The 25,508-nt window shown below is 35.8% G+C and overlaps 4 protein-coding genes across 8 annotated transcripts in view; 3 read left to right on the top strand and 1 right to left on the bottom strand.

Annotated features, from left to right (window-relative positions):
• The window catches only part of LOC132913961 (gamma-aminobutyric acid type B receptor subunit 2), a 124,911-nt gene extending 117,032 nt beyond the window's left edge, over positions 1 to 7,879 (top strand). For all 3 annotated transcript variants that reach the window (XM_060972656.1, XM_060972655.1, XM_060972657.1), the window contains 15 exons: positions 206 to 381; positions 752 to 929; positions 997 to 1,230; positions 1,320 to 1,380; positions 1,445 to 1,679; positions 1,946 to 2,186; positions 2,269 to 2,391; positions 2,482 to 2,592; positions 2,725 to 2,949; positions 3,072 to 3,254; positions 3,316 to 3,418; positions 3,504 to 3,630; positions 3,729 to 4,204; positions 4,500 to 4,916; positions 5,113 to 7,879. In XM_060972656.1, coding sequence (XP_060828639.1) covers positions 206 to 381; positions 752 to 929; positions 997 to 1,230; positions 1,320 to 1,380; positions 1,445 to 1,679; positions 1,946 to 2,186; positions 2,269 to 2,391; positions 2,482 to 2,592; positions 2,725 to 2,949; positions 3,072 to 3,254; positions 3,316 to 3,418; positions 3,504 to 3,630; positions 3,729 to 4,204; positions 4,500 to 4,916; positions 5,113 to 5,654 — 3,432 coding nt within the window. In that variant the 3' untranslated portion in view covers positions 5,655 to 7,879. The remainder of the gene's footprint in view (positions 1 to 205; positions 382 to 751; positions 930 to 996; positions 1,231 to 1,319; positions 1,381 to 1,444; positions 1,680 to 1,945; positions 2,187 to 2,268; positions 2,392 to 2,481; positions 2,593 to 2,724; positions 2,950 to 3,071; positions 3,255 to 3,315; positions 3,419 to 3,503; positions 3,631 to 3,728; positions 4,205 to 4,499; positions 4,917 to 5,112) is intronic.
• Positions 7,880 to 8,742: 863 nt separating this feature from the next.
• Positions 8,743 to 12,285, top strand: LOC132913967 (aldehyde dehydrogenase, mitochondrial). Its single transcript, XM_060972667.1, has 8 exons — positions 8,743 to 8,913; positions 9,870 to 10,115; positions 10,196 to 10,442; positions 10,631 to 10,965; positions 11,042 to 11,179; positions 11,286 to 11,450; positions 11,541 to 11,698; positions 11,773 to 12,285. Exons 1-8 carry the CDS (start codon positions 8,818 to 8,820, stop codon positions 11,918 to 11,920), a joined length of 1,533 nt encoding a protein of 510 aa, XP_060828650.1. The 5' UTR covers positions 8,743 to 8,817; the 3' UTR covers positions 11,921 to 12,285.
• LOC132913964 (GATOR complex protein WDR24) lies at positions 12,118 to 16,450 on the bottom strand. The gene is made up of 13 exons (XM_060972659.1): positions 16,085 to 16,450; positions 15,784 to 16,006; positions 15,267 to 15,383; positions 14,975 to 15,197; positions 14,690 to 14,903; positions 14,380 to 14,628; positions 14,144 to 14,304; positions 13,888 to 14,071; positions 13,655 to 13,808; positions 13,421 to 13,544; positions 12,796 to 13,297; positions 12,557 to 12,718; positions 12,118 to 12,497 (listed from the first exon to the last, which is right to left on the bottom strand). The coding sequence occupies exons 2-13, from the start codon at positions 15,878 to 15,880 to the stop codon at positions 12,369 to 12,371; spliced, it is 2,316 nt and encodes a 771-aa protein (XP_060828642.1). The 5' UTR covers positions 15,881 to 16,006; positions 16,085 to 16,450; the 3' UTR covers positions 12,118 to 12,368.
• A 1,076-nt stretch (positions 16,451 to 17,526) lies between these two features.
• On the top strand, positions 17,527 to 21,413 carry LOC132913966 (mitotic spindle assembly checkpoint protein MAD1). Of its 3 annotated transcripts, none has more exons than XM_060972666.1 (7): positions 17,527 to 17,663; positions 18,037 to 18,300; positions 18,374 to 18,604; positions 18,868 to 19,304; positions 19,393 to 19,845; positions 19,928 to 20,226; positions 20,946 to 21,413. In XM_060972666.1, exons 2-7 carry the CDS (start codon positions 18,037 to 18,039, stop codon positions 21,296 to 21,298), a joined length of 2,037 nt encoding a protein of 678 aa, XP_060828649.1. In that variant the 5' UTR covers positions 17,527 to 17,663; the 3' UTR covers positions 21,299 to 21,413. The 3 variants fall into 3 exon arrangements, with proteins under 3 accessions (XP_060828649.1, XP_060828648.1, XP_060828647.1); XM_060972665.1 differs by having other exon boundaries at positions 17,547 to 17,911; XM_060972664.1 differs by having other exon boundaries at positions 17,548 to 17,783.
• Positions 21,414 to 25,508: the final 4,095 nt, after the last annotated feature.

Genomic DNA, 25,508 nt, shown 5'->3' with positions numbered 1-25,508 from the left:
AATCGTTAATAATCATAACAATTGATATTCGTAACCAAACAAAAGGTTGAACTATCATTTTATTTGCTGAAAACGCAACAAGCGTCGTTCATCTCTTCCAACTCGAGTATCTCGATATTACGACGACATAAAATATAAAATCATAGTGTGATATTCGATATACGGTATCGTATACCAACGAGAAACTTTTTATTTGTATTTACAGGCACACAATCGGCTGCTCACAGATCTAGATGACTACAGCATGGAAGTGGTGGAGTCGCAAAGCTTCGCCACTGAGGTGACCACGGCGCTCGAGAAGCTGAAAGAGAAAGATGTTAGAATAATTTTAGGGAATTTTAACGAAGCGTGGGCTAGACGAATATTTTGCGAAGCGTATAGGTACGCGAACAAAATTATTTATTGAATATCACGAGTAGACTATGGATAGTTATGCAAATTAATATCTTTGTGAGTACAATTCAAGAAATGGAACTTTCTTGGCAACAAAGCGTATTCGCACATCACTATATTCAATTTCGTGTCGCTTCATATGTCTACAAAAATTGGATGCTACGAAAATGAAATGCAGAACCTTATAAAAAAATTTCATTGTGTTCCAACACTTTTTGTAGTCACTAAAAACGAAGATTTCATATTAAATATTTTATTCAATTTTTCGCGTAACGTAAATATGCATTTTTGTACTTTAAAGTTTCATGAACAGTCCCAGATTGATCCCTGAATTCACCGAAGCATATTGCGTTTGCAGATTTGGCATGTTTGGGAGAAAATATCAATGGGTGATTATGGGAACGTATGCTAATGACTGGTGGATGCATTCTGGGGGCGGATGCAATTATACTAATCTTGTGGAAGCTCTGCAGGGTGCTATATTAACTGACCTGCTGCCGATCAAGACGGAGGAGCAGGAGACCGTAGCTGGAATCGTAAGTACCAGTAATACCAGTAGAAATTCAATCGCGTGCTGTCAACGTTCTTCTTGATTTTCTTTAGACAACCGAGCAGTATCAGTTCGAGTATGACTCGAGACGAGGCGGGGAGTATTCCAGATTCCACGGATATACGTACGATGGTATATGGGCGGTTGCTCTAGCTATAGAACACGTGGCAGGCAAGATAACACATCACCGTCGCAATCAGACCATGTCGGATTTCAGATACAGGGACGAATTTTGGGAAGAACTCTTTCTCGAAGCTCTGAAAAACACCAGCTTCGAAGGTGTCACGGTCAGTATGAAGCCACGATCATTCAAATTAGGTCCTCTGTAAATCTATCTAGTCTCTATTTAAAGGATCGTGTGTGCATAATTTTCCAGGGACTCGTACGTTTCTATGATAACGAAAGGAGAGCGTATATTCTGTTGAAACAGTTTCAAAGTGAGTATGAGACGCGACGATGTCGCTAACTTGCGAGATTCGTGTGCGTTTTCTTCTATCACAGGAGACAGAGAGGTAAAGGTCGGCGAATTCAATGGCATGACAGGGGTTCTGAATCTGTCCAAGGGCGAACCCTTGGTCTGGGGAGGAAAATCACCACCAAAAGATCGAACGCTTCACATCATCGAGCAATCGACCGTAAATATTACGATCTACGCCCTGCTCGCTTCCGCGGCTAGCGTGGGTATCACCATGGCGGCCATTTTTCTCGCCATCAATATCAAATATAGAAATCAAAGGTGATTATGCGATAAAGGGATAGTTCCTTCGTTTTTCTTCTTTCTCGCGAACTTCATCGCGGGCTCGTTCTGCTCGTCTTTTTGACATGAATCGAATCGAAGAGCGCGGAATTAAGATGCACGGGTAAAAGGACGATCGTGTTCTTTTAAACGAGAAAAATCGTAGCGTTGGTTGTTTTTTTTTTTAACTCTTCTTTTTACCCGTACAGTCGCGATATTCTCTTTCCCTTCTCATGTCCGACGTTCGATCATCTTCGACGTTTCAGATACATAAAAATGTCATCGCCGCATTTAAACAACCTCATTATCGTCGGATGCATGCTGACCTACAGCAGTGTAATTTTCCTTGGGTTAGATTCGCAGCTGTCCAGCGTAACGGCATTTCCCTACATTTGCACCGCCAGAGCATGGCTATTGATGGCTGGCTTTTCCTTGGCCTTTGGTTCCATGTTCTCGAAAACATGGCGAGTGCACTCGATATTCACCGACGTTAAATTGAATAAGAAGGTGAGTCGATCGGTTCGTGGTCTGCGTTTTTCATCTTCACGCTACGCGTGTAATCGCAATGTCCCTTACGCTTTTCCTCTAGGTGATAAAGGATTACCAGCTGTTCATGGTAGTCGGTGTATTATTGGTTATCGATTTGGGGATTATGACGACCTGGCAGGTTGCAGATCCATTTTACCGAGAAACGAAACAAATGGAGCCTTATGTAAGCGCAACAATATCTATCCAATATACCGAGGTGAAAATATGGCGCATAAAAAAGTACGAATAGCGTGAGTTACTTCTTCCGTTTTAGCCTCATCCTTCCAGCGAAGACATCATCATAATACCAGAAAATGAATACTGTCAAAGTAATCGAATGACCATTTACTTAGGATGTATATATGCATACAAAGGTGTCTTGATGGTAGGTAAATGCTTACCGAACGATCCATTCGAGAGACAGCGCCGGCATGATTACAATTTTTTCTCAAGTAATAGAAAGAAAAATTAATAGCGAAACGAAGGATATTACACAACACAATTTTTTATCTTGTAGATATTTGGCGCTTTTTTAGCATGGGAAACCAGACATGTTAGTATTCCAGCGTTAAACGACAGCAAATACGTCGGAATGAGTGTATACAATGTTGTGATCATGTGTGTCACCGGAGCAGCTATAAGCTTCGTGTTGGCTGACAAACAAGACGCCATGTTCATTATGTTGGCGATATTCATAATATTCTGCAGCACCGCTACTCTATGCTTGGTTTTCGTACCAAAGGTACGCAAGCTTTAAAACGCGAATTCTTATGTATTTATATGTTTTACTTTATACTATTATATTAGTATTATTTTGTTGTTTTGTTGGTAAAAACAAAGCTAACGATTCGTTTTCCACGTTAGCTGATAGAATTGCGAAGGAATCCTCAAGGTGCTATAGATAAACGAATCAGAGCCACACTCAGGCCAATGTCGAAGACGAGAAGGGATTCGAGCATCAGCGAATTGGAAGAACGTCTGAAAGAAGCCACGCTGGCGAATCAAAAGTTTCGTAAGCAACTGCTGGAGAAGGATTCAGAACTTCAGGTAAACGAGTGAGACAATTCAAGCAAAATAGCCATTGAATGAACAATTGTATTGATTGCAGATGTTTCTAAGGAGGATCGATGATCAAACTGCATCGAATACGCAAGAAGCGATGGACAGACTGACGGTTCCGAGACAAGAAGGCACAACGGTGAAAAAAGAGGGTAAGCAGAGCACGATTGTGTTGCTTTTTTCGATATTCTAGCACGCTATACCCTATCCTATTGATACCCTTTTATTTTATCCTAGGTCTATCTGTTACGACAGAGACAACGGACATTTCGATGTCGATGTGCAGCCTAAACTCGACTACCACATCTCAACCGGAAGGCGGCGAATACACGAATTCAACCGCGACCGAGCATCAAATTGGCAAGTGCGTATACGATCTACGCGTCTAATATCGCTATATTATTATATTGCAATTAAAACAATGCTACCGATAAATTTATATTCACGTTTTTTCTCTCCCAGGAAAAAGACATCTTTCTCGAAGGTACCGGCAATCGCGATCGATAGCGAACGAGTTCCTTTGGTTCCCGAAATGCAAGAGATCAAGAAGGGGGCTGTAGATAACTCGACCTCGGCTCCACCCTCGGCATTGAAACACGCGGACGACTTCGGCCGTAGAAGAAGTCGTTCGTCCGGACCTGGGAAAGAGAGCGAGCCTCTTCTTACCGAAAGGAGTCCGGACTCACGACCGGATGCAGGTAAAACGAATGTCGAATTCGTCCCGGAAATTGTCGAAGAAGGAGACGCTATTATCCTCGAAGAGACTGAGATACCCAGACATGGAAAGTCAATCAGATGTAAAGACGATCGTAGGTCCAGACTCCCTACACCTCCGCCAACGAAAAATGTCTCGTTTGGTGAACTACACGAGCAGAACTACCTCGAGCAAGCAATTCTGCCTCCTCCATTGCAATTCGTGCCCAAACATCGACATTCTGGTGAGAGGCTGACTTCTATATATTGCGCAAAACTGGAAAGAAGTCCCTTGGGTCTTCTCGACCAATCTTCTGATTACTCCCTTCCCTCGTTCCGTGTGATACAATCTTACATGATCTTATTTGTAAATGTGAAACTTTCGACCAATATGTGCGTCTGATTTTATAATTGTATTGGATTTCTTGGAGATAACCAATCAGCACTTCCTACCAGCTCTGCTCAGTACTTATTGATCCTACGATTCTCGCGATGAGTTCGAGCAAATTCTCACTTCCAATCACTTTCGTTTCATTCTAGTTGCGGCGACAAACGCATCCGCTCATCATTCTCTGAAAAGGAGATCGTCCGTAAAAAGTAACGGAATGGCTCATTCCCATCACGAGTTGTTCCAAACTCGGAGGACTAGCGTACCGGCCAACTGCATCAGCTATATTTCGACTGAAAACGTATCCAAATCCGAAGCAACGGAAATCTCGCTGAATTCTGGCCTCGATAAATCTTACGTTATCGGCGAGTGTGGTCATCGTCGGGCATTACTTTCTGGTACTGGGTACCGTTGCGAGAAACACGGTGGTCGAAGACACTCCCGGGCGATGTTGAACGGCTCGGCAGAAACTCCGCCTCCACCGCGAAGGCAGAGAAAGCATTACGATTCTCAAAACGCAAGTTCTCCGAGTGTGCCTGCTATGGTCAACGCGAGTTACTCCGATACAGGTGAGTGATGCCACTCTTTTTGCTACTCTGTCATATTGTCATATTTTGATTTCGATAAAATTCTATACTACTTTTTAATAATTGCAAATTGTAATAATTGTAAAACTATTTCATAATGATTAAAAATGGAAGAAAACCACAATTTAGCATTTTAATGGATTTGGAATAAACATTTCTGTGCTCCATGTATTTGCAGAGAAATATGAAGGATCCATGTCGACGATCATCCAGCGGTCAGTGTCTGAGAGATCGCGAGAAAAGTGCCCTAGGCTGCGAGGCGAGGGTCACGCGATGATCGAGTGTCCGCATCGCGCCACCCGCCGAATACGAGAGTGCAGACACACCGAGTCGAAGTTACGGCAGCAGGCTCGCCTGGAATACGTGCAAAGTACGCCAAACGTCGCTACCATTCACAATAACAAATTCGCAAGCGCGAATCCGCGTGGGGGTGGCAGTGGCGGTGGCGGTGGCAGTGGTGTGGCTGGAAGTGCGAATGGACCGGGAACGGCCAGCTCCGTGACCGGTAGCAGTTCAGACGTTGTTGGTGGTTCCGCTGCGAACGTTTCAAAAATGTATAGTGCCGTGTCGGACGGCGAATTGCTCGATCTAGCGATCTTACCGATTTTTCAGAAGCTGCTCACCGAGAGGCACAAAAGTTCCTCGAGGGCCGGCTACGGCGCTAGTGTAGCCAGCTGTCCGAATATATCCATCAAATGCGACATCGTTGAATACCTTTAACGATCTTCCAACGATTAGTTTCGAATTTCACCTGGTGATCTCGTTCTCTATCACTTTCCCTTTCTTCGAATCCTCTTTCTCTCTTCACGGCCTTAAGACGCGTCATCAACTCGCGAAACGCGTTTCCTGACGGCCGAGACTACATCTTTTTTCGCGAGCAATCATCGTTCCTTTCTCGAGCCTGCCTACCTTTGCGATACTCTCGCGGACGTTTGAGCGAGCAGCAGCGCTGCTATTTCGAATATACGTAAATGTATGCAAGTAAGACGCTATGTTGTTCATAAGTCATCAGACGCTTCGTATGTTTCTTACATAGAGATATATATATGAACGTTGTAATTACAAAAAGAAGTTGACATTTATTAATCGTTTTTATGATAAGAAAATTATACTATGTTTTAAAGATCTTATTATAAAATATTTTAATAAACGTTACGTTTCAAATTGACGAGGGACTGATGACTTATGGATAGGAGTCCTATCGTAGGACTAAGTAGGTATAAGCGAACGTTACATTCCTATGCGGACGGAAAGGAAACGATATCGAAGGATTAACGAGAGGATGCCGGCCTCTGTTCGACGCTCGAGAATCTTTTAGCCTTTCGGTTAACGAAACGAATCGAACGAATCGCTCGCGATATTCTACGAACAAGTTTTACGGAAATCTACAGCGTCTGCACTGTAACGGTTACTCTTCGGAACTTTTGCCATTTTCGTTTCCTCATCTCGATTCTCGTTCCGACGACGAAAAGTCGTACAAAACGATACAGGCACATGACGCCTTTGCGTCCACGAGAAAACGGATGTCACAGCGACCTATCGTTCCAAAATGCGGAGCCCCGTTTTTTATAACAAATTACATGAAAGCAGTTTGTCATACGAAAATAAAAAAATAACGTTGCATCGATTCGGTCGATAAGAAAGAATAGCCAGTATTGAGATGAACGTAGAAAAAAAGGGTGTTAGCGTATGCGTCTAATCTAACTCTATCATTGTAAGCGTGCGTAATCGTTTTAAATAATTTTATAGCGTACGAAATTCGTACAATCGCTGTTTAGCAAATTCGAAGAATAGACGTACGAGTCGAAAAATTTCGAACCGTTTTATAGGATTTTTCCCTCGCGTTTCGAGGGAGATAACTTTTTTTTACGTTATACCAAGAGTCTCTTCTTAAAAAAGAAACAGAAAAAAATGAAAAAGTACAAAAAAAAAACGAACAAAAAGGATTAAAGGGAAAAGAAAATGAAAAAAATATGTCACGTATGTTGATTTTTGTCGCAAATACGCGTTCGCGTCATATTAAATCATATTTAACGAACTTCTTACTACTGTACTGACGCAAATTAATTCTAAACTGATTGTTATCAACTCCCGAGACAGCTCAAAACACACTAACACATTGTCATGAAAAATAAATAAACAAGTGAAGCATACAATAAGCGTTCACAATAAGAGGCTTTCAAAAATATTGTCCTTGTCATTATCTAAAACTGTATTCGCTTTTTCACGATAAACGGCCGGCGTCTTTTTGTTGACGAAATATATCACAATGTGAACAATTTACGGGCAAGTTCTAAATGTGATCTAAATGCCTAGTAAAAGGAATCGATGAAATACTGTATTATCTTTTCGTTCCGCATATTTTATCCTAACCCATTTTCCTCTTCTTCTCTACCCCGCGCTTTCTCTGTTTCTCTTTCACCTTCCTTTCTCGTTCCATATTGTTTCATTCGTATCTTTTCTCCTTCTGTTCGTCTACACGTATTTTTTTTTTTTTTTTTTTTTTTTTTCTAAAATCTGAAACAGCCTACGATAAACGAAAAGTCGAAAAAGCGTCCGGATATTTGGAAAAGCGTATTCTCTGAGAGCCTAATGCTCGTCACAGAACTTTCATTGTGTGGTTACGCGAGTCTTGTATATAACTATCGAAATAAATGTCATGTTTACAGGTAAAAATAGGCATTTGTTATGAAACATGAATTACACCCGCTTCATACTTTTTAAGCAGGCGTAACTCCTCTTTTTAACTATAAACACACTTGTTATCTTTGTATGTTATGTCACAGTAATTTCCACTCGTTTGCGAAACTCTCGATGCACGAAACATCGAAATTTGAAAACTTTGGAAAAATTTCGATAATTTAAAGTAATTAAGTACGAGTCGATACTAACAGGTCAATTATATTAAATTTTATCAATAAAGTTGATTCATTCGTTTTCCACTATCTTACGTTCCTTAAATGTAAATCTGCTCATTACGATCGATATCTATAATTCTATACTAAACAAGAAACAGTCAATGAAGTTGTACATACATCATAAATACAACGCACTCGTTGTTTTCTGTCGTACCTCTTTTTATTTACGAAATTTTCTTAGAAATATGAAATGGGCTGCTTTCCTTTGATATTATAAGAAAACGTGGATTCTACAAATAATCCCAAAGCTAGTTGGCATTGTCTAGGATAGATTTGACGTATTTTACAATAGAACAATCTGCTAATATAAAGTAAATACAATTTAATAAAACGGTGATTTGATACTGAATTGATCGATCAACGAGACACAATTACATACATTCACTTTGTTCCTCGATACCGCGATGTACATATACAGATAGTATCGCATAAAAGAATCGTTATTCGAAAGCTAAAAAGCTACACAAGATAAATTAGATTAAACATAATTGATAACGTGTTTGATTCTAATAGAATAATAAGATTAGGTCGAATGGAATCTAATCAAATAATAAATAACAATAATTGGAAGGAATCTAAACAACAATTGGTATTCTTAGCACATAGTAGGTATGATTGAATTAAGAACATATGCATGCATATATGCGTGCATGTGTGCTTTATCACATGTTTAACCTCTTATATACCAGATCATTGCGTACGCGTTTTGTGAAAAATATTTATTTATAAACTCAATGAAACGATAACGACACATATAATGTGTAACGATAATTTGCTTTGAATAACATACGAATACACTATATACACATTACTTCTTATGATATAAGAAACCAACGCGCATGTGCACATTTCTCATACAACCACGCAACGCAGCTAACCTCGGCACTGTGCCGACACCAACAAAAAGCAGTAGTATTCCAACTAATGTACGTGTTGGATCAGTTGTGACAAGTAGAGAAGTAATAATGTTGCGGTTGTTAAAAAATGTTCAATTATCACGATACTTATCCACTGCTGCTAGACCGGCACCAGAGAGGAATCCTGCTATTCTTTATACAGGAGTAAGTATTATTTCTTATTGTTTGTGTGTGTATATTGAGTCTCTTTTATTTACAGAATTGTTATACCTAACATCCGCAGAAATGTATCTTACGATTTCTTGAAGAATCTTTCTCCTCGTGTGGATCTTCGTTAAAATAACAGATTTTCCTAAAAATAGAAGATTTATATTTTTCTACATATAACAATCAAAGACTTTGTCCATTAATTCGTTGTACGTAATAGATTTAGGAAAATAAATGCTTCTCACTTTTGCTTCACGCTTATACATAATGTTCTATAGTTCAAATGACCTATTGTTACGTATTGTTACGGAAATCAAAAACAAGAGATTTATTTTAAAATTTATCGAATAAAGCGAATAAAGGTAAATTAGATAAAGGCTTAATAGCAATTGAAGATTAATAAAGAAAAACACGACGAGTCACATTTTTCATTTTATCAAGACTATTTTTTATTAAATTAATTAATTTTCGAATTAAATATTTTTGCGACCAAGAAGCAAGAAAAGCCGACGTGTTATGTTTTTTTTCATGTTCGATGTTTTATCTATAATTATTGCATTTAAATAAGTACCATAGCCTTAACGAAATGTTTTTATTTTTAAGACATTGCGAAATTTATTCAGATAAACATAATCGATAATCAAGAAGTTTATGTCGCAAACCATTAACGTATTTTCAGAATTAGCAATTTTCGCTTTCAAGTATTTATCTTTTCAACGCGGTTTTTTCCATGGTCTTTATACGCCTAAATATACTTAATTACCTACGATTGGTATATTAGGATAAGAATAAGTGATATTGTTAAATAAAAGTAACGATGATTATAAACAAAACATGTCTCATACATATTTATTGAAAGAATATTATCTATGGAAATTCATACTAGTCTGTATATTCATTCGTACATTTATTTGTGCTTTTAATGAGGAAATTTATTCGTTATTTTACCTTAGATATTCATTAATAACGAATGGCACCGGTCACAGTCTAAGAAAACATTTCCCACGATAAATCCTACAACTGGTGAAATTATCGCGGAGATACAGGAAGGCGATGCTGCTGATATCGATGTAGCTGTAAATGCAGCCAATAAAGCATTTAAATTGGATTCGCCATGGAGAACTATGGACGCTTCGAATCGCGGCGTATTATTGAACAATTTGGCAGATTTAATGCAACATAATCACGCTTATCTCGCGGTAAAAATACTTCTGCACTGCATGAAGTACTGTTTGAGGGAGTAATTACTGATAGTTTAAAATCTCTATATATGCATCAGTCTTTAGAAACGCTAGATAACGGGAAACCATACTCGACAGCGTATGAGTTCGACATTCCTGCAGCTATAGCGACATTGCGATATTACGCAGGATGGGCTGATAAAAATCATGGCAAGACAATTCCCATCGATGGAAAATATTTAGCTTATACTCGTCATGAACCGGTTGGCGTTTGCGGTCAGATTATTCCATGGAATTTCCCCGTCCTTATGATGGCCTGGAAGCTAGGACCTGCTTTGGCTACTGGTACATAATTGAATAATACCTCTTCATATAATAATTTCTCAATAATAGTTATGATAATAGATATAAATTGAATGATCAAAAATGTTTAAGTTGTGTTCACACGTAAGAGTACGGTTACAGTATTGTGCGTATTATATAACAATGATGGATCTCTGTAATTGCAAGTAATTACATTTTTTGGTTCATAGGAAACGTTATCGTATTGAAACCAGCTGAGCAGACGTCTCTAACAGCTCTGTATATAGCTCAATTAACCAAAGATGCTGGATTCCCTAGCGGAGTAGTCAACGTCGTTCCTGGTTACGGTAAAGCCGGTGCTGCGCTAGTTGCTCATAAATTAGTTGATAAAATAGCATTCACTGGTTCCACTGAAGTTGGAAAACTGGTACAGCAGGGCGCTGCGACGAGCAATTTGAAGAGAACCACCTTAGAACTTGGTGGAAAATCGCCAAATATAGTTTTGAGAGATGCCGATCTTGATCATGCTGTGGAAACATCTCACCATGCACTATTTTATAACATGGTAGTGCTACATTTTTTTAATTTCAGAATAAAATCTATCTCTATAAATTTACTACCGCGTTATATTTTTCCATTAGGGCCAGTGTTGTTGCGCTGGCTCGAGAACTTTTGTAGAAGATGATATCTACGACGAGTTTGTGGAACGAAGTGCAGCACGCGCTAAATCTAGGATTGTTGGCGATCCGTTTGACGAAAACGTCGAACAAGGTCCACAGGTACCTAATCAACTCCAAGACGAAGTCAAAATGACGACATTACTTTCATTACGTTTATAAATTAAATTCAATTTTTTCTACATTTTACCTCTTGTTTTATCGACAGATCGACGAAGAACAAGTTAATAAAATCATGTCCATGATTGAATCAGGTAAGCAACAGGGAGCAAAGCTGGTTTCTGGTGGTACGAGGGTTGGTGATAAAGGCTACTTTGTCGCACCTACGGTATTTGCCAACGTTGTGGATCACATGACCATTGCTAAAGAGGAGGTGCATATGAATTAATAGAGAAATTTCTTACATACTTCTAAATCGCAACAAGCATAGTATCTACAAATAATGTAATGGTATTTGCTTCAGATCTTTGGGCCAGTTCAACAAATTCTCAGATTCAGCAGTTTGAACGAAGCAATTAAACGCGCTAATGCTTCCGAATACGGACTGGCAGCAGCAGTATTTACAAAAGACATCGATAAAGCAAATTATATAATTCAAGGACTTCGTGCTGGCACTGTATGGTACGTTAGACAATATTTTAAACAGCTTTTTTTTCTATTTCCTTGTTTTTTATATTATTCACTATATGCTCTAGGGTTAACACATACAACGTTCTAAAACCCCAAGTACCGTTTGGCGGTTTCAAAATGTCGGGACATGGAAGAGAACTCGGAGAATACGGTCTCGATGCGTATACCGAAGTAAAAAGCGTTATAATGAAAATTAATCAAAAAAACAGTTAAAATAGTTCATTTTAAGTTTGTTTTCACTTATTTTTTGTCGAAAGTTATGGCATTTTACAATTTTTGTACCATTATACTACTTGTTTTTTTAAACAAACATTATTAAACAGTTGAAATAGAAAATGAGAACAACTTCACATATTTATGTTAAAAAATAGAAATGTTCAAGAATAAAACTGCTAGAAGCAAGAACTAAGTATTTTAAATATGAATGTATTTTTATACAATTTGTATATCATTGAAAAAATGTAATGTTATCTTAGAAATAAAAAAGCAGAACATACAAGTCTCGCGAGCGTGCGTTTCAAACACCATTGTACAATTTACAAAAATATAATTAATAAATAATTTAATCTTTTTATATACATTTGGTATTTCGTAGAGTTTCTATGCTTTCAACTCTGACTTGGAACTGTGGAACACTGTGATTGTTATTGTCACGATATTTTTAAGTATATTCGCATATGTGACCGCAACCAGTAGGGCATTGTCGATTGCAACTGAACCATTCGTTCATATGAACAACATGACCACCATGTGTACATCCCTGGCACCATGCGTAAATTCCTCGAACAACCTATATATATGCGAATACAGTTATAATGATATAAGAACGATTGTAATTTAATAGCTCACCTGATGACAAACCGAGCAAAGTGCGTGATGAGACGTATGACATCGATCGCAAAACCACGCTGCACGTTGTAATGGCTTTGAACAAGCTAAGCAACACGTGTGTATTACGGTTGATTGTTGATTTAATTGCGACACGGATGGAATCCAGACCGATTGAATAATCTATCGATACATACCAACTTAATTGTGTTTTCCATGCGAACATTATTAAGATGTTTTAATAAGAATTTGTCGCTAACCTGTGTAGCCACGTTCCAAAGTTTAAATCTTGCAAGCATATCTAAGTATTCTAATATCCAATGTTCTTGAACAGCAGTTTCGATGTTCAAGTTTTTTCGTTTTTCTCCTAACGCGATAAGAATCGACGCAGAAGTTTGTATGTCTCTAAGAGCGGCATGGTGCTTCAAAGCTTCTTCGATCAAGTTCGTAGGATCCCAAAATTGTGGTTTAGGTATATTCGAGACTATTAACTGACTTGGTTGATCTTCGATCATTAACGAAGCACAGTCTTCGTTAATATCTGGTGGATGATTTGGAAATTGTTCTGGTGGTGGAGATCTGTCCTTTATTTCGTGTCGCAAAGGAAACGCTTCTTTGGACAGTGTCCAATCGTTATCGTTATTTATCATATTATGCATGTAACTAGAAGTATATTCCATAGTCATAGGTTCGAATTCGCTTTCTCCAAATAAGAAATCTCCTTTGGATGGACCTTTATGATCAATAAACGCTCGTCTGTAGCTAGATATTATTACATAAAAAAACAATGTAAATATACCAGCTACAGTAAACATCGCATGTAATATTTTCCATGTATTAATAATAATATAATATTATTAATAATAATAATATAGTTAATATTACCTAGGTAACATAGACCCTATAGAATGTTGGTTTTCTGGCGTTTCGTCTGTCTCTGTCTCATCGTCACCTCCACTAGTTGCACCTGTTACTTCTCCTTGTAATGACTTTACATCATTTTCATGTACTTGAAAAAGATATTGTAAACATCGTTAAAAGTCTGTAAAACTTTAATTACTCGTGAAAATTATAGTTAAAGTTACCGATTGTATTACTTAAGCATACTGATATCTTTACCTGTATTTGATTGATCTATACCAGATCCGATTGTAATTTGTGCTAAATTTAGTGTATTCACTATATCTTCTTTGGAAGTAGTTGGAGGTGTTTTTAAAATAGCTCCCAGAGGATTCGCGTATAAAGTTTTTATAATATTCCACACCGTACTAATCTAATTGAAGTTGATTTTGTGCATTAATAATATAATACGAGCGTGAGGTACAATGATTTTAAGTTGAACGACTGCATACATCATTTCTACCGGCATTTCTGGCAACGGTGGCATTATGATCGCAAATGTCATTTAATCTCCCAGAAAGTAAGTAACCTTCTGCACAAGCTCTAAACCACTTTGGCTCCCGTGGCATATTTATAGCAAATCTATGCATAACGCTAGATGCCATACAGAACGTATCATTTGTAGCTGGTGTCTTCCTATAAATAATTGTAGAATTATATTCACTGACTTATTTTTCAAGATTATTTTTAAATAGTAACTTTATTAACCTCATTATATTAGTTAATTGTTTCATTGTAGTTGTAACATGAACATTTACTTTACAAGCATATACAATGTCTCCTTTCGGATTCAACGCAATCCCTTGTGGATTCGCCTTACTCGCAGGTCTGGTTGCATCTTTGAACACATGATGATACAGTGTGCAGTCCTACAGAAGAATATTCTGTTAATACTCTTTAATAATACAGGCAATACTTTACTATAAATATTATAATGTTATTACCCTGCTTGTTGACAAGAAAGATTGCGGATTGCCTCTCCATGCAACACCGGTCGGAACGTCTTTATGTTCATTGAAACTTGCGAAAGGTATATAAGGCCTACGAATATCCCATACATTTATACTACAGTCTACTACAAGAGCACAACTGGATATATGATATTTTCTTTGAGGTCTCCATTTTATACGACCTACTGATGCAATTGTATGTATAATATAATCACAACTAGGTTTGCCTAATAAGTCCCAAACCTGCAATTTTCCATACATCAGTTTTGATTCAGATGAGAAATAACATATAGTTACAAACTACCTTAATGGTCTTATCTCTAGAAGCAGTTGCAAGCCAAGCAGTTTCAGGATGCCAATCACAAGCAAATATGGGACCACTGTGGGCAGTGAAATGTTGAAAGTAACGGTCTGGTTTACGTAAATCCCATTGTTGCACGTGGCCATTTTCAGAAACAGCAGCAAAAGTATGAGGTGAATGAGGGCAAAACTGTACATCTCTTACTGATTCTGTATTACTGAAATTAAATATATTGTCCAATACTTTTCAATATACATATGTTAAAATATTTCTTAATCATGTATTTACCTATAAAAAGTTCTAGTAGCTTCTTTTATTCTCAAATCAAAACATTTCATAGTACCATCTTGAGAACCTGATATCAACCACATAGGTTCTGTCATATGGAAACTGACCTTATTTACAGTCCTTTTATGGTCGATAAAAACATGTTCCTGCTTGGATCTGGATGACTTATTTAAGTTCCATACTACCACTGCACCATTTGTAGCTGCAGTAGCTAATATATGATCTAAGAAAAGAAATCGCCCATTATCTCTTAACGTTTTAGACAAAATAAAGGAGAAAGATTAAAATTTACCATCAATAAGATTCCAAGCAACATCATTGCAAGAAAAATTTAAATTTAGATTTTTCCCAACACGTAGATTACAAGCTTCTTCAAATCTATCTTCTAATAAAGTAAATATTTTGAAAACTGTAATGCAAAATAATTAATCAGTCATCATTTCTCCAGTAATTAACACTTTGACTGCCATGTTGATCATATATGACCAGCCACGGTTGCTCCTGTGACGCCACGGTGGTCATTGGTGACAGAAACGCTTGAATTTCTTACAATTGTAAAAATTGAATGAAAATTGACAGTTAGGATATGTTGAATATAACCAATAAATAGAAGATACTTTGAAATAAAAAGTGTCCCATTGAACAATTAAATATTTTTATTAGAACATCAATAAAGAAAAAATGACAACAAATTTTGCATCTAACGATGCACTGTGTTAAAACACTGTAGCGTCCTGAGTGAAATATGTGATTTCAGTGTGGCAGTCAAAATGTTAAATAACTTAGTATTTTATAATTAAATAATTTACCATTGCGACCTGCTATAACAACTTGACTGTTATCTTTATTAAGAGCTAATGCATTTGCTGGGCCTTCTTGAGTGATACATACAGTTTTGGAAATCATGATGAAATTCTTTTAAATATATCTTTTTAGTTTGTCAACTAGAATGTACCATATACATAAATAAATATATTTAATTTGCACAAATCTTAAAAATATTCGTGTACAAATTATCTCACTATTCCATACCTTAGTAAATAAAACAAATATGCATAGATGAATTTATTAATGATAACAACATCGATACAAAGTACAATATTAAGTCACCTTTTTTAATTCCTACATTTTATTAAATTCCAATTATGCCATACATATTTTTTTCACAGCAACTGCTTATATATATATTTGAAATATACACAATGTATAAAAAGTTTTTGTGTATACTGCATACTAGGCATGAGTAAGGAATAGGAAGATCGCCGATGGAATGTGAAAAAATCAGTATAAACTAAAAATAAGGGTCTCTAGTGGGCAATGGCTGAACTATACGCGCGTTTCTTCTACAGTGCTCTTGATGAGAAGAACGAGTACAAATGGCATGGCCGTATTAATATAGCATTACATCCAAAAATCGGCCAGATTATGCCATCTCCTATGTTGTCATATTCTCCTGAAGCAAAATAGCAAAATCGGCTGAAAACATTTTTGGGCAGTCGAAGATTTTGGTTTCTGTAAATTCTTGGAATATGACATCATTTCTAAGAATCGACAAAATTGTGCTATATCTTATGTTATCATGTTCTCCTAATAATCGCTATTTAGCCTGTTAAATTTCTCGTTTGAACGGCAAATTTTTTGCTCTCTGATTTTGCCAGAAAATAATGTCACTTTTTATATCTTATTCCCAAAATCAATGGGAATTGGAAAGGATTTAAGGATTATAAATTGGAATGATTTTAAATGCGTTATACATTTGTAAAATAAGATTGTTTTATCTAATGGAATTTGAAAATTTACAATAATTGTACAATTTTACAATGAGTTCGTAGTATGAATGTTCATTAAGCGCCTGATTTCAGACAACTTAATAATAAGGAAATAAGAGTGCTCATGCTTATGGTTTCAGTTGTTCACGTATTAGAGCTGCCCTCCAACGGCGAAGTGTTGATGTTGTTCTACGTTAGTATATACAAGGACCTCTTTAGTATCACCACAAACGAAGTATATTCGCTATGATTTCACGTTACAAGAACATATTCGTTATAAGATTCTACAGGAAAGTTCATACCTTTTTATCCTTCTAAAAATCGTGCATCACAAAAATTAGTCATGATGTTAAATCTCGTCTGTAGTTAATTTATACTTCTGTTTTTATCATTTTTATAAATGAATATGCATGCGAAGTAGATACATCACGTCAGAAATATTATTCACAGCCCACCAATTACAGAAATTACTATTAACATTAAATTTAGACTTTATTATAACTAAAATATTATCGTGAGGAATGTAAATTTAATGTTAAATCTAAAAAGTTATTGTGTATAGAGAATATATTATAATTACTGCATCATCCCACTAATACATTATAGCTTGGAAGGGAAAATTTTCTTTTTTGAGGCAATTAAGTTTAATTATTGCGCGATTTTGTTTATGTTTTCATACTTGTCTATCTTAGACGGAAAAGTAGGAACTTTTCCGTAGAACCATACCTAACGAAATAAGTTCTTGTATATGCTAGCGTGGAATAGCTTCAGCGCTGTGTCGCATGGTGCAGCACTTGTGGAACAGCTAGAAAATGGGCATGAGCACTCCCATTTCTTTTCTGATGATACACACCGTGGTGTAGACTTTACCGCCATTGTATTGTATACGTATTGTACCGCTACGAAAACGTGTGACTAAAGTATAAGCAATTGTAATGATATTTATAATTTATAGATCTAGTAACTACGAAAGAAGTATAATAACGTAATAATATACAGTGTTGCAAGAATTGTAATTATATTCACTGACTGGGTGCATAGTAAGTTACATTTTATATGTTATAGATGATATATTTCAATGTATATTCATATCTCTAGCGTCCATATCTCATTAAATAACGCCCATATCAATATTTGAACTTTTTTTGTAATAAAACAATTTATTAAGGTAACTTTAATTAATTCTTACTTTCTTATAAAATGTATGTAAGAAACACAAATTAATAGATTTTATGAGCATAACCTATTTGTCATAATTATTTATTTATAATTTGTATTATATTTTTTCTACAGATGGATGGCAAGGATCCAACAAGTGTCCTTAAAATGATAAAGGATCTTAAGGCAGGTTCTGAAGCATATCGTAAAAGTAATAATGGCGTATCTTTAAGATTATCTGGTACTGCATATACAACATTGACATTTGGTGAATCTGACGAATGTGTTATGTCACCTAAAAGGCCAAGATTAAACGATTCTAATGACTCTAGTTTAAATATGAGTGAGGCTGAGACTGTCCCAACTAGTCCATGGGAATGGCGAAGATTAAAAGGACAGGTAATATATTCAATTAACATTATATAAATATCCACAAATTAAGCACATCAAAGAACTATACTTATTTCACCAGGTTGTGTCCTTAAAGACAAGATTGTCTCATCAGGAAGCTGCTGTACAGCAGCTTCACAAAATACGCAGACAAATGGAAGAGGTCTTTGAAAAAGAGAAAGGTATTTTAGAGATGCAGGTGGAACAAGATAAGCAAACAATTAAACAACTGGAAGTACGCCTTGATATTTCACGTAGAACAATTCAGGATGCATCTGAAGCACGAGCTTCTATAGAGAAAGAACTATTTCAGGTATAGTGCTTTTATTTAACTCTTTTGTGATTGGTACTGGTTATATCAGGTATCCACTCAGTGCTTCACACTGCTTAGCGCTGATTATATTTGTCATCCACTAAGCGCATTGTATTAACTAGCGACAGCTAGCAGCTACATAAGCTTCTCATTCACGGCGATGATATATATATAATATTATTTTATATGCATTACTAAGTTATATCTATCATTGTTGCATAATTTCCATTTCGATGTTTAATATAAATATATATTGTTTATAGGTAAAAACGAATTTAGAGCAAAAAATTATGTCACTAATGAACGAAAATGCAAAACTATTAGAAGATCATAAACATGCACCTGTACAAGAAGATAAAATAGTAACAAAAGATTCTACTGATGTATCTGAAACACAACTAAAACTGGATGCAGCTCAAAGAAGAATAACACAGCTGGAAGGGAAATTGAAGGAATATCAAACTAAGCAACAGGAGTTGGAATTGCAAAATGTGGAACTCCAAAATATGAAAATAAAGGTTGAAAGGTTGGAGTCGGAAAGAGCGCTATGGGAGGAAGGAAAGACGTTTGTTGCAAGAGCCGCGAGAGCGAATGAACTTGAGAAAGAACTTAGCACTGCAAAAGAAACCATTGTTTCATTAAGAGAGTCGGTGCGGGGAAAATTACTTTTAGAAGAACAAATGGCCAATGTAATGAAAAGGTATACTTCCTTTCAATGAGCCCTTTTTAATAAACTATTATCATTATTATATTTATAAATATTTATAAGTGTGCTTCTAATTTTATAGATTAGATCATATGGAAAAAGTAGAGCAGCAGGTTGCTACACTTGAGGCCAAAAAGACGGAACTTTCATTGCGCCTGGCCGAATATGAATCTACTGGAATTACTGGTGGACCAACTGCTTTAAAACGCGAATTGAATCGACTGCAACAAGCTGAATTAGTCTTAAAATCAGAGGAAGGGCAGCTGAGATCTAAACTGGATGCTGCATTGAGGGAGTCATATACTTTGTCGAAGAATTACGAAGATGCCAAAAAAGTGGCTATGGATGTTACAGTCTCCAAGGAACAGTTGAACAAATTAGTGAACAGATTACAGAAGAAGATAATCCTTATTACGAGAGAGAGGGACAGTTATCGACAGCAATTAGACTTATACGAAAAAGAGATAACGATAGACACTAATAACGCGATAACCGAAAGGATTCCTGTGCTGGAACGTACTATAGATGTTTATAGGTAATTTAAAATTCTATTTCAATTTTTGCATTTTGAATAATAATACGATAACTGAGTTACGGTCATTGACTTATAATTGTAGAGAACTAGTCGCAAAATTAGAAAGTGATCTTCAAGCGGCCGAGGGTCATAACCAAGCGGACGAGTGCAATAAGTTGAGGGAGGAAGTCGAACGATTGAAGGGTGAATTGGAACATAGAGCATTGAAGGGCGATTTTAATTGCAACGCGAGGATACTGCACTTTACTATGAATCCTGCTGCCATTGCAGAACAACAAGCAGAGGAGAAGCAGAAGGCTTTGTTACATGAAGTGGAAGAGTTGAGGGCGAAAGTTGCGCAAGGTGGAGTCAACATGACGACATCCTCCCTTCAAGCACAAGGTAATTTTTCAAAAATATTAATATGATTTTTGTTAAAAGCAAAAAGGCAATCAATCAATTAAAAGTACTTTTATATAATGAAATAGATACTAATATTAAGTACTGGTTATATTAAAGGTGCTATAATTAATATTTACTATACTATACTATAGTTCATACTTTTATACTGTATTATACTACAATACTATACTATATTATAATATAGTTTATAAGCTTGAATAAGTGGCAGTAAGATATAGAAAGTAATATATGACATGAAAGATAATTGATGATTTTAGTGAAACATAATTGTGGCTAATGATATATTCTGAAAATAATGCGAATCGCATTTGAGATAACAGGAATAGTATGGATAAATTTTTATAAAATAGTACTATGTTAAATAGTAGAGGAAGAGTGCTTCAAGAAACTTCTAAGATAAACGATATTTATATAATACTGTTAACTTGTGTACTGATAAACTTTCTTAGCCTTTTAATTGAATTTATATGTACACTGAATTTTATATTTTATCTCATCTATAATGTTTTAATACTAATTTATACTTTCAGAGAAGGAAAACTACCATAAAATTATATTATCGTATCTTTTATGTTATCTTATAAATATCCAGCGTCAACAACGAAATAAATCTTTACTCATTCTAAATTCACAACTACAATTCGATTATTTGGTACATTTTCGTTTTATATATACCAGCATTTTTATGTTATATCTAGAAATAGCGGAACTCAAACAGATACACGAGATTAAAATAGCTCGCCTAAAGGAAGCCTTCAAAGCATCGTCGCAAGAATACCGACAAGCTTGTTACCAATTGTTCGGTTGGAGAGTGGATAGGACGAAGGAGGCTCGATACAAGTTATCTAGTCAATATGCTGAATCGCCGGATGATTTCTTATTCTTCAAAATTGGAGAGGAGGGAGTGGACCTTTTGGAGACTGCATTTTCTGCGACGCTGGGCACATTGGTGGAGCGACACCTGCAACAACAACACAGCGTGCCTATGTTTCTGAACGCAGTGCAAACAGATTTATTCAGTCAGCAAACAATGACGAACGTTATGAGTTGATTTTCTTAATTGTCATTGAATCTACGAGAAATCTACACATACGAGGGCTGTAAAAAGAAGACAGAGATCATGAAAATATTTTATCATTGACAAATTACACAATCGAGAATTTGCATTCTTCATGTTAATTCTTATTTATTTGTATCGTTTATTCATGTACCTGTTTTGAAACGTTTCTTTTCAATAACTTTTTGGGCACACTTGTTTTTCAATGATTTTCTTTATTTTTGAATGTATATTGGTTTTCTTTCTTAGTCATCATTTTTTAATATTTCTATGAATTACAAAATTAACAATGTTTAAATATTTTGGATTTTGTTAGAAAGATAAGATTCATTATATTGATTATACTAAACTCTTCGTCATTGTATACGTTTTTATTGCTAAGTAAAACAAATGTTATTCAAAGACGAAGACAATTATTGCGTCTCGTAAATGTAATAATTGTTCGTCTTTGAATGATGATTGTTCTATCTACATCTATGAGATGTAATGATCTTTTTTGAATAACGCTTGTTTCATGAAAACAAAAAGAGCTTATATGTATATGCACGAAATGTAATGATTGTTCATATAATCCTCATTTGTTACATAATCATATTTTTAAGCAAGTAGTATATAGGAGTCAAAGTAATCAATGAACTGTTATATAGTATTTTATTCTGGCCATATTGTTCTTCCATTTGACTTTATATCTCGGATAATCTTGTACAATACGTGCACCTCCCCGAACTATATTTCACATAGTTACTCATGCATCATTGAATGGTCAGGTATTTCGCTGCTAGATATTGGTGTTTGAAATAGAACACTAATTATGCTCATTGATGCCAGACCAATCCAGCAACTATACTATCATTATACGCTTTACTTATTACAAAAGCCAGTCGATTCGCAGAACGATAATTGACCGAATCATTTGTAACAGCATTACTAAGCTAATAACATAACATTCTGAAATAACAACTTTATCATCTCATTTGCAATGTAAAGTGATTAACATTCCCTTTAGTAAATAAGCTCTTTTTATTCCAAATTAATTTCCGTTGCGTATTTAGAAAATAATTTTTAGTTCTTGTCTTAGAGTAAGGTTTATCTCTATATAGAACGCCCTGGAAAATTTTGTTTTTCTAATCCTGAATATTTATCCTTTATACGATATTCAGTTATAAAATGTAAGACGCGTACTTTTGGTTTCGAAATACTTACGTTTTAACCAAATATTTAAAAAAAGAAAATAATCATGGATATTTAAAAAAAAAAGAAAATGGAATAAATATTAAAATAAAAAAACGGAACTTGTTAAGGATCAAAATTCATACTTTTTCGCAACAGTATACTAACGAAATTTTTCCAAACGTATTATAAAATATTTATTAGGATCAATTACTATTAGACATTTTTCTTCATTCTTTTAATTTTCGAACATTTTAATCTTGGTCTTTCATACAAAACGTCACCGGTTATTGTTCTTCTACTATTAAATCGAAATTAGTTTGACCATTGCGGCGATGTAGCTCGTGATGTGAGAATCACAGCGGTGTTCCTCTCTATAACTTAGGGATTTCTTGGTGAAACTTCAGTTTCTGTCTGCGTTCGAATAGGTTGACTCAAGGTGGACAATGTTAATCTCTCGTCCAATTTCGTTTGTACACGGAACTAGAAACTTCGTTGAAAGAAACGCTTTGTTAACATACACGGAATCGATCGTATGTCTGCTTGCTTTTACTCCTGTTCCTTGTAAATTTCGTTCATTAATCAACAATGAACCATCCTACGAGCGAATCAAGTCTCCGTCACAAGGCTTTCCTCCTCTCAATTCGATGAAATCGGGCATTTTTAAATCTCAACGAAAGACATTAATATCTAATATTTTTTATTTTTACTTAGTCCTTGCCTTTCGGCTTTTGACGTGTTTTCGGTTTTACATCCCTTTTACCTATCACGCTTTTTACATTTTCTCAGGCTTATGGTGTTATCACCTTATTGCCTCTTCCCTTATATCTATCTAATTAAACTCTAAACTCTTTTCCTTGTCTATATCTATCTAAACTCTTTTCTTATGTATCTATCTCCACTCTATGTATCTCTTATCCACTCTATTATATTGCACTCCGTTGTATCATCTATCTCTAAAACTATTGCAACTTTTGGGTTTGCTGTGCTTCCTTATTGTCGTTCCTCCCCGTCTTGTATTGCCCTTCTCTTCTCCATTATTGTTTTCAGTTCCATTAGTCCTTCTTCAGTCTCGTTTAACATTTTTTTTGTTTCCTTTGGTCCTCCCGTTATTTCGCATTCTTCTATTACGTGTCTCAGGCCTTCTTTTCTTTTACATAGTCTGCATCTTTTTTCTCCCTCTTCTTTCCAGTATTCCCTTGATTTAGTCTCGTTTCCATATCTGAATCTTGCTAGTATTTTTCTGTTCTTCCACTTCACCCTTCCTTCTAAGTATTTTGGTAACTCTTCTTTGGCGATTTTTTTATAATGTTTATTATATTTTGACTCCTTTATCCTTTTCCCCTCCCTTCTGCTTCTCTCTTTCTCCTTTCTTCTATAATTTGGTCTACTGTCATCCTTCTTTGTTCTTCTCTTTGTGTCCCTCCATTTCTCACCTCTTCTAGTTCTTTCTTTCTCTTTCTTGCTCTTTTCCCTTCTTGGCCATTTCCCCAGTTTCTCTCTCTTTCCTTTATGCACTCCTTTACTACTTCCTTTTTTGACCCTATGGCTTTCCCTTCATACCTTGCTGCTCGTCTTAGTGCTTTTTCTTTGATTTCTATTAGTTTGCATTCCTCTATCAATATATAATTCGGTGTTGTCATATCTAAACCTAAGATCCATTTCACATATCTTCTTTCTATTCTATCCAGCCTTTCTTCTATGTTCCAGCCCCATACTTCTGTTCCAAAGAGCGCCACACTCTGTACCAGTGCTCCAAACATCTTCATTTTCCTCTTGTTTAATATCTAATATATATCGTTTAAATTTTATTCTTTAGATTCACCCAGAATTTTACTGGATGTTAGTTTGGATTTTTTCAAAGGATTTTTCTGACGTGTAAAATTTCTGTAAATGTTGGAAAGATATAATTTCAACTTAACAGTGTGTTATACTTTAATGAAACTAGGTAACACGAAGAAAAGTGTAATTCTGATCAAAATGATGTTCATTCCTCTTTCCGAGCATTTAATAACAGTATTTGTGAAAAATAGGGAAGAATACATTCTAAAGGAGCAGGGAACATTTTCAAGATTCCCTTCGAACTTGTTAAACGAAAAACCGCAGTTCGTAGAAGAAGATAAATGGTAAAAGAAGAATATGAATAGAAAAGAAATTATTCCGACAATTCCCTCGAAGGTTCTATCCATGATATTATATTTCAACGATGAGTATAATTCCTAAAATTCCTACAATTACCTTGAAACTCCTGTAAGAACTATAGTTAAAAAAAGAATAGAATTTCAAAAAGAAAAGCAATTATTCCAGCAATTTCCTTGAAACTTTTATCCAAGAAACCATAGCTCACACCTAATCCATATTTAACTGTACCAGGAGATGAACATACTTATATACTTATACGACGTCAGCACATGAAAATCTACACAAAAAAAGGATACGAGAAGAATTCCTTCTCGAGGGACGTGCAAATCGTTCATCTCAATTATGTCGCGGTTTTACCAGCTCCAGGAGGCAACTTTTCGAATTCTCCATGAGTATGGAGCGTCATGACTACGGATCGCATGGGCCATTCCCTAAGGATCCGTTAACAGACTACTTTCGTGTCCTTATATGTTCGGGAAAGGGATGCGAATGGGGTGGTCCCGGAGGGACGATTCCAATTGCATTGTCCGCGAAGAAAGAAATGTCCGAGGGTGATGATCTTTATTAGCGAACCAAGTTACATCCGTCTAACTTACGAGACACGGAATTGAATGTGTAGATGCACGTGTTTCTTCGCATTTATTATTGTACAGGATAAATAATCGAAAGTGATAGGAGACGACGGGACGCGCAAAAGAGAATAGTATTGGGTAAAGTATCTTGGTGTTTACAAAAGGATCGTTATATGCTGCGACGTTTCTTTGGATTAAAATTAATTCGCGAAACTTCGTCTCTTTAGTAAGATTTACGAGTATACTTTATTATTGCTTTAATTAAATTTTATTGTTACGAATATTTTTATTTCATTTCTTATTGTGTTCTAATTTATACG

The sequence above is a fragment of the Bombus pascuorum genome, chromosome 14 (genome assembly GCF_905332965.1).
Source record: "Bombus pascuorum chromosome 14, iyBomPasc1.1, whole genome shotgun sequence".
Taxonomy (NCBI): domain Eukaryota; kingdom Metazoa; phylum Arthropoda; class Insecta; order Hymenoptera; family Apidae; genus Bombus; species Bombus pascuorum.
This window is presented reverse-complemented; position numbering and strand designations above follow the sequence as displayed.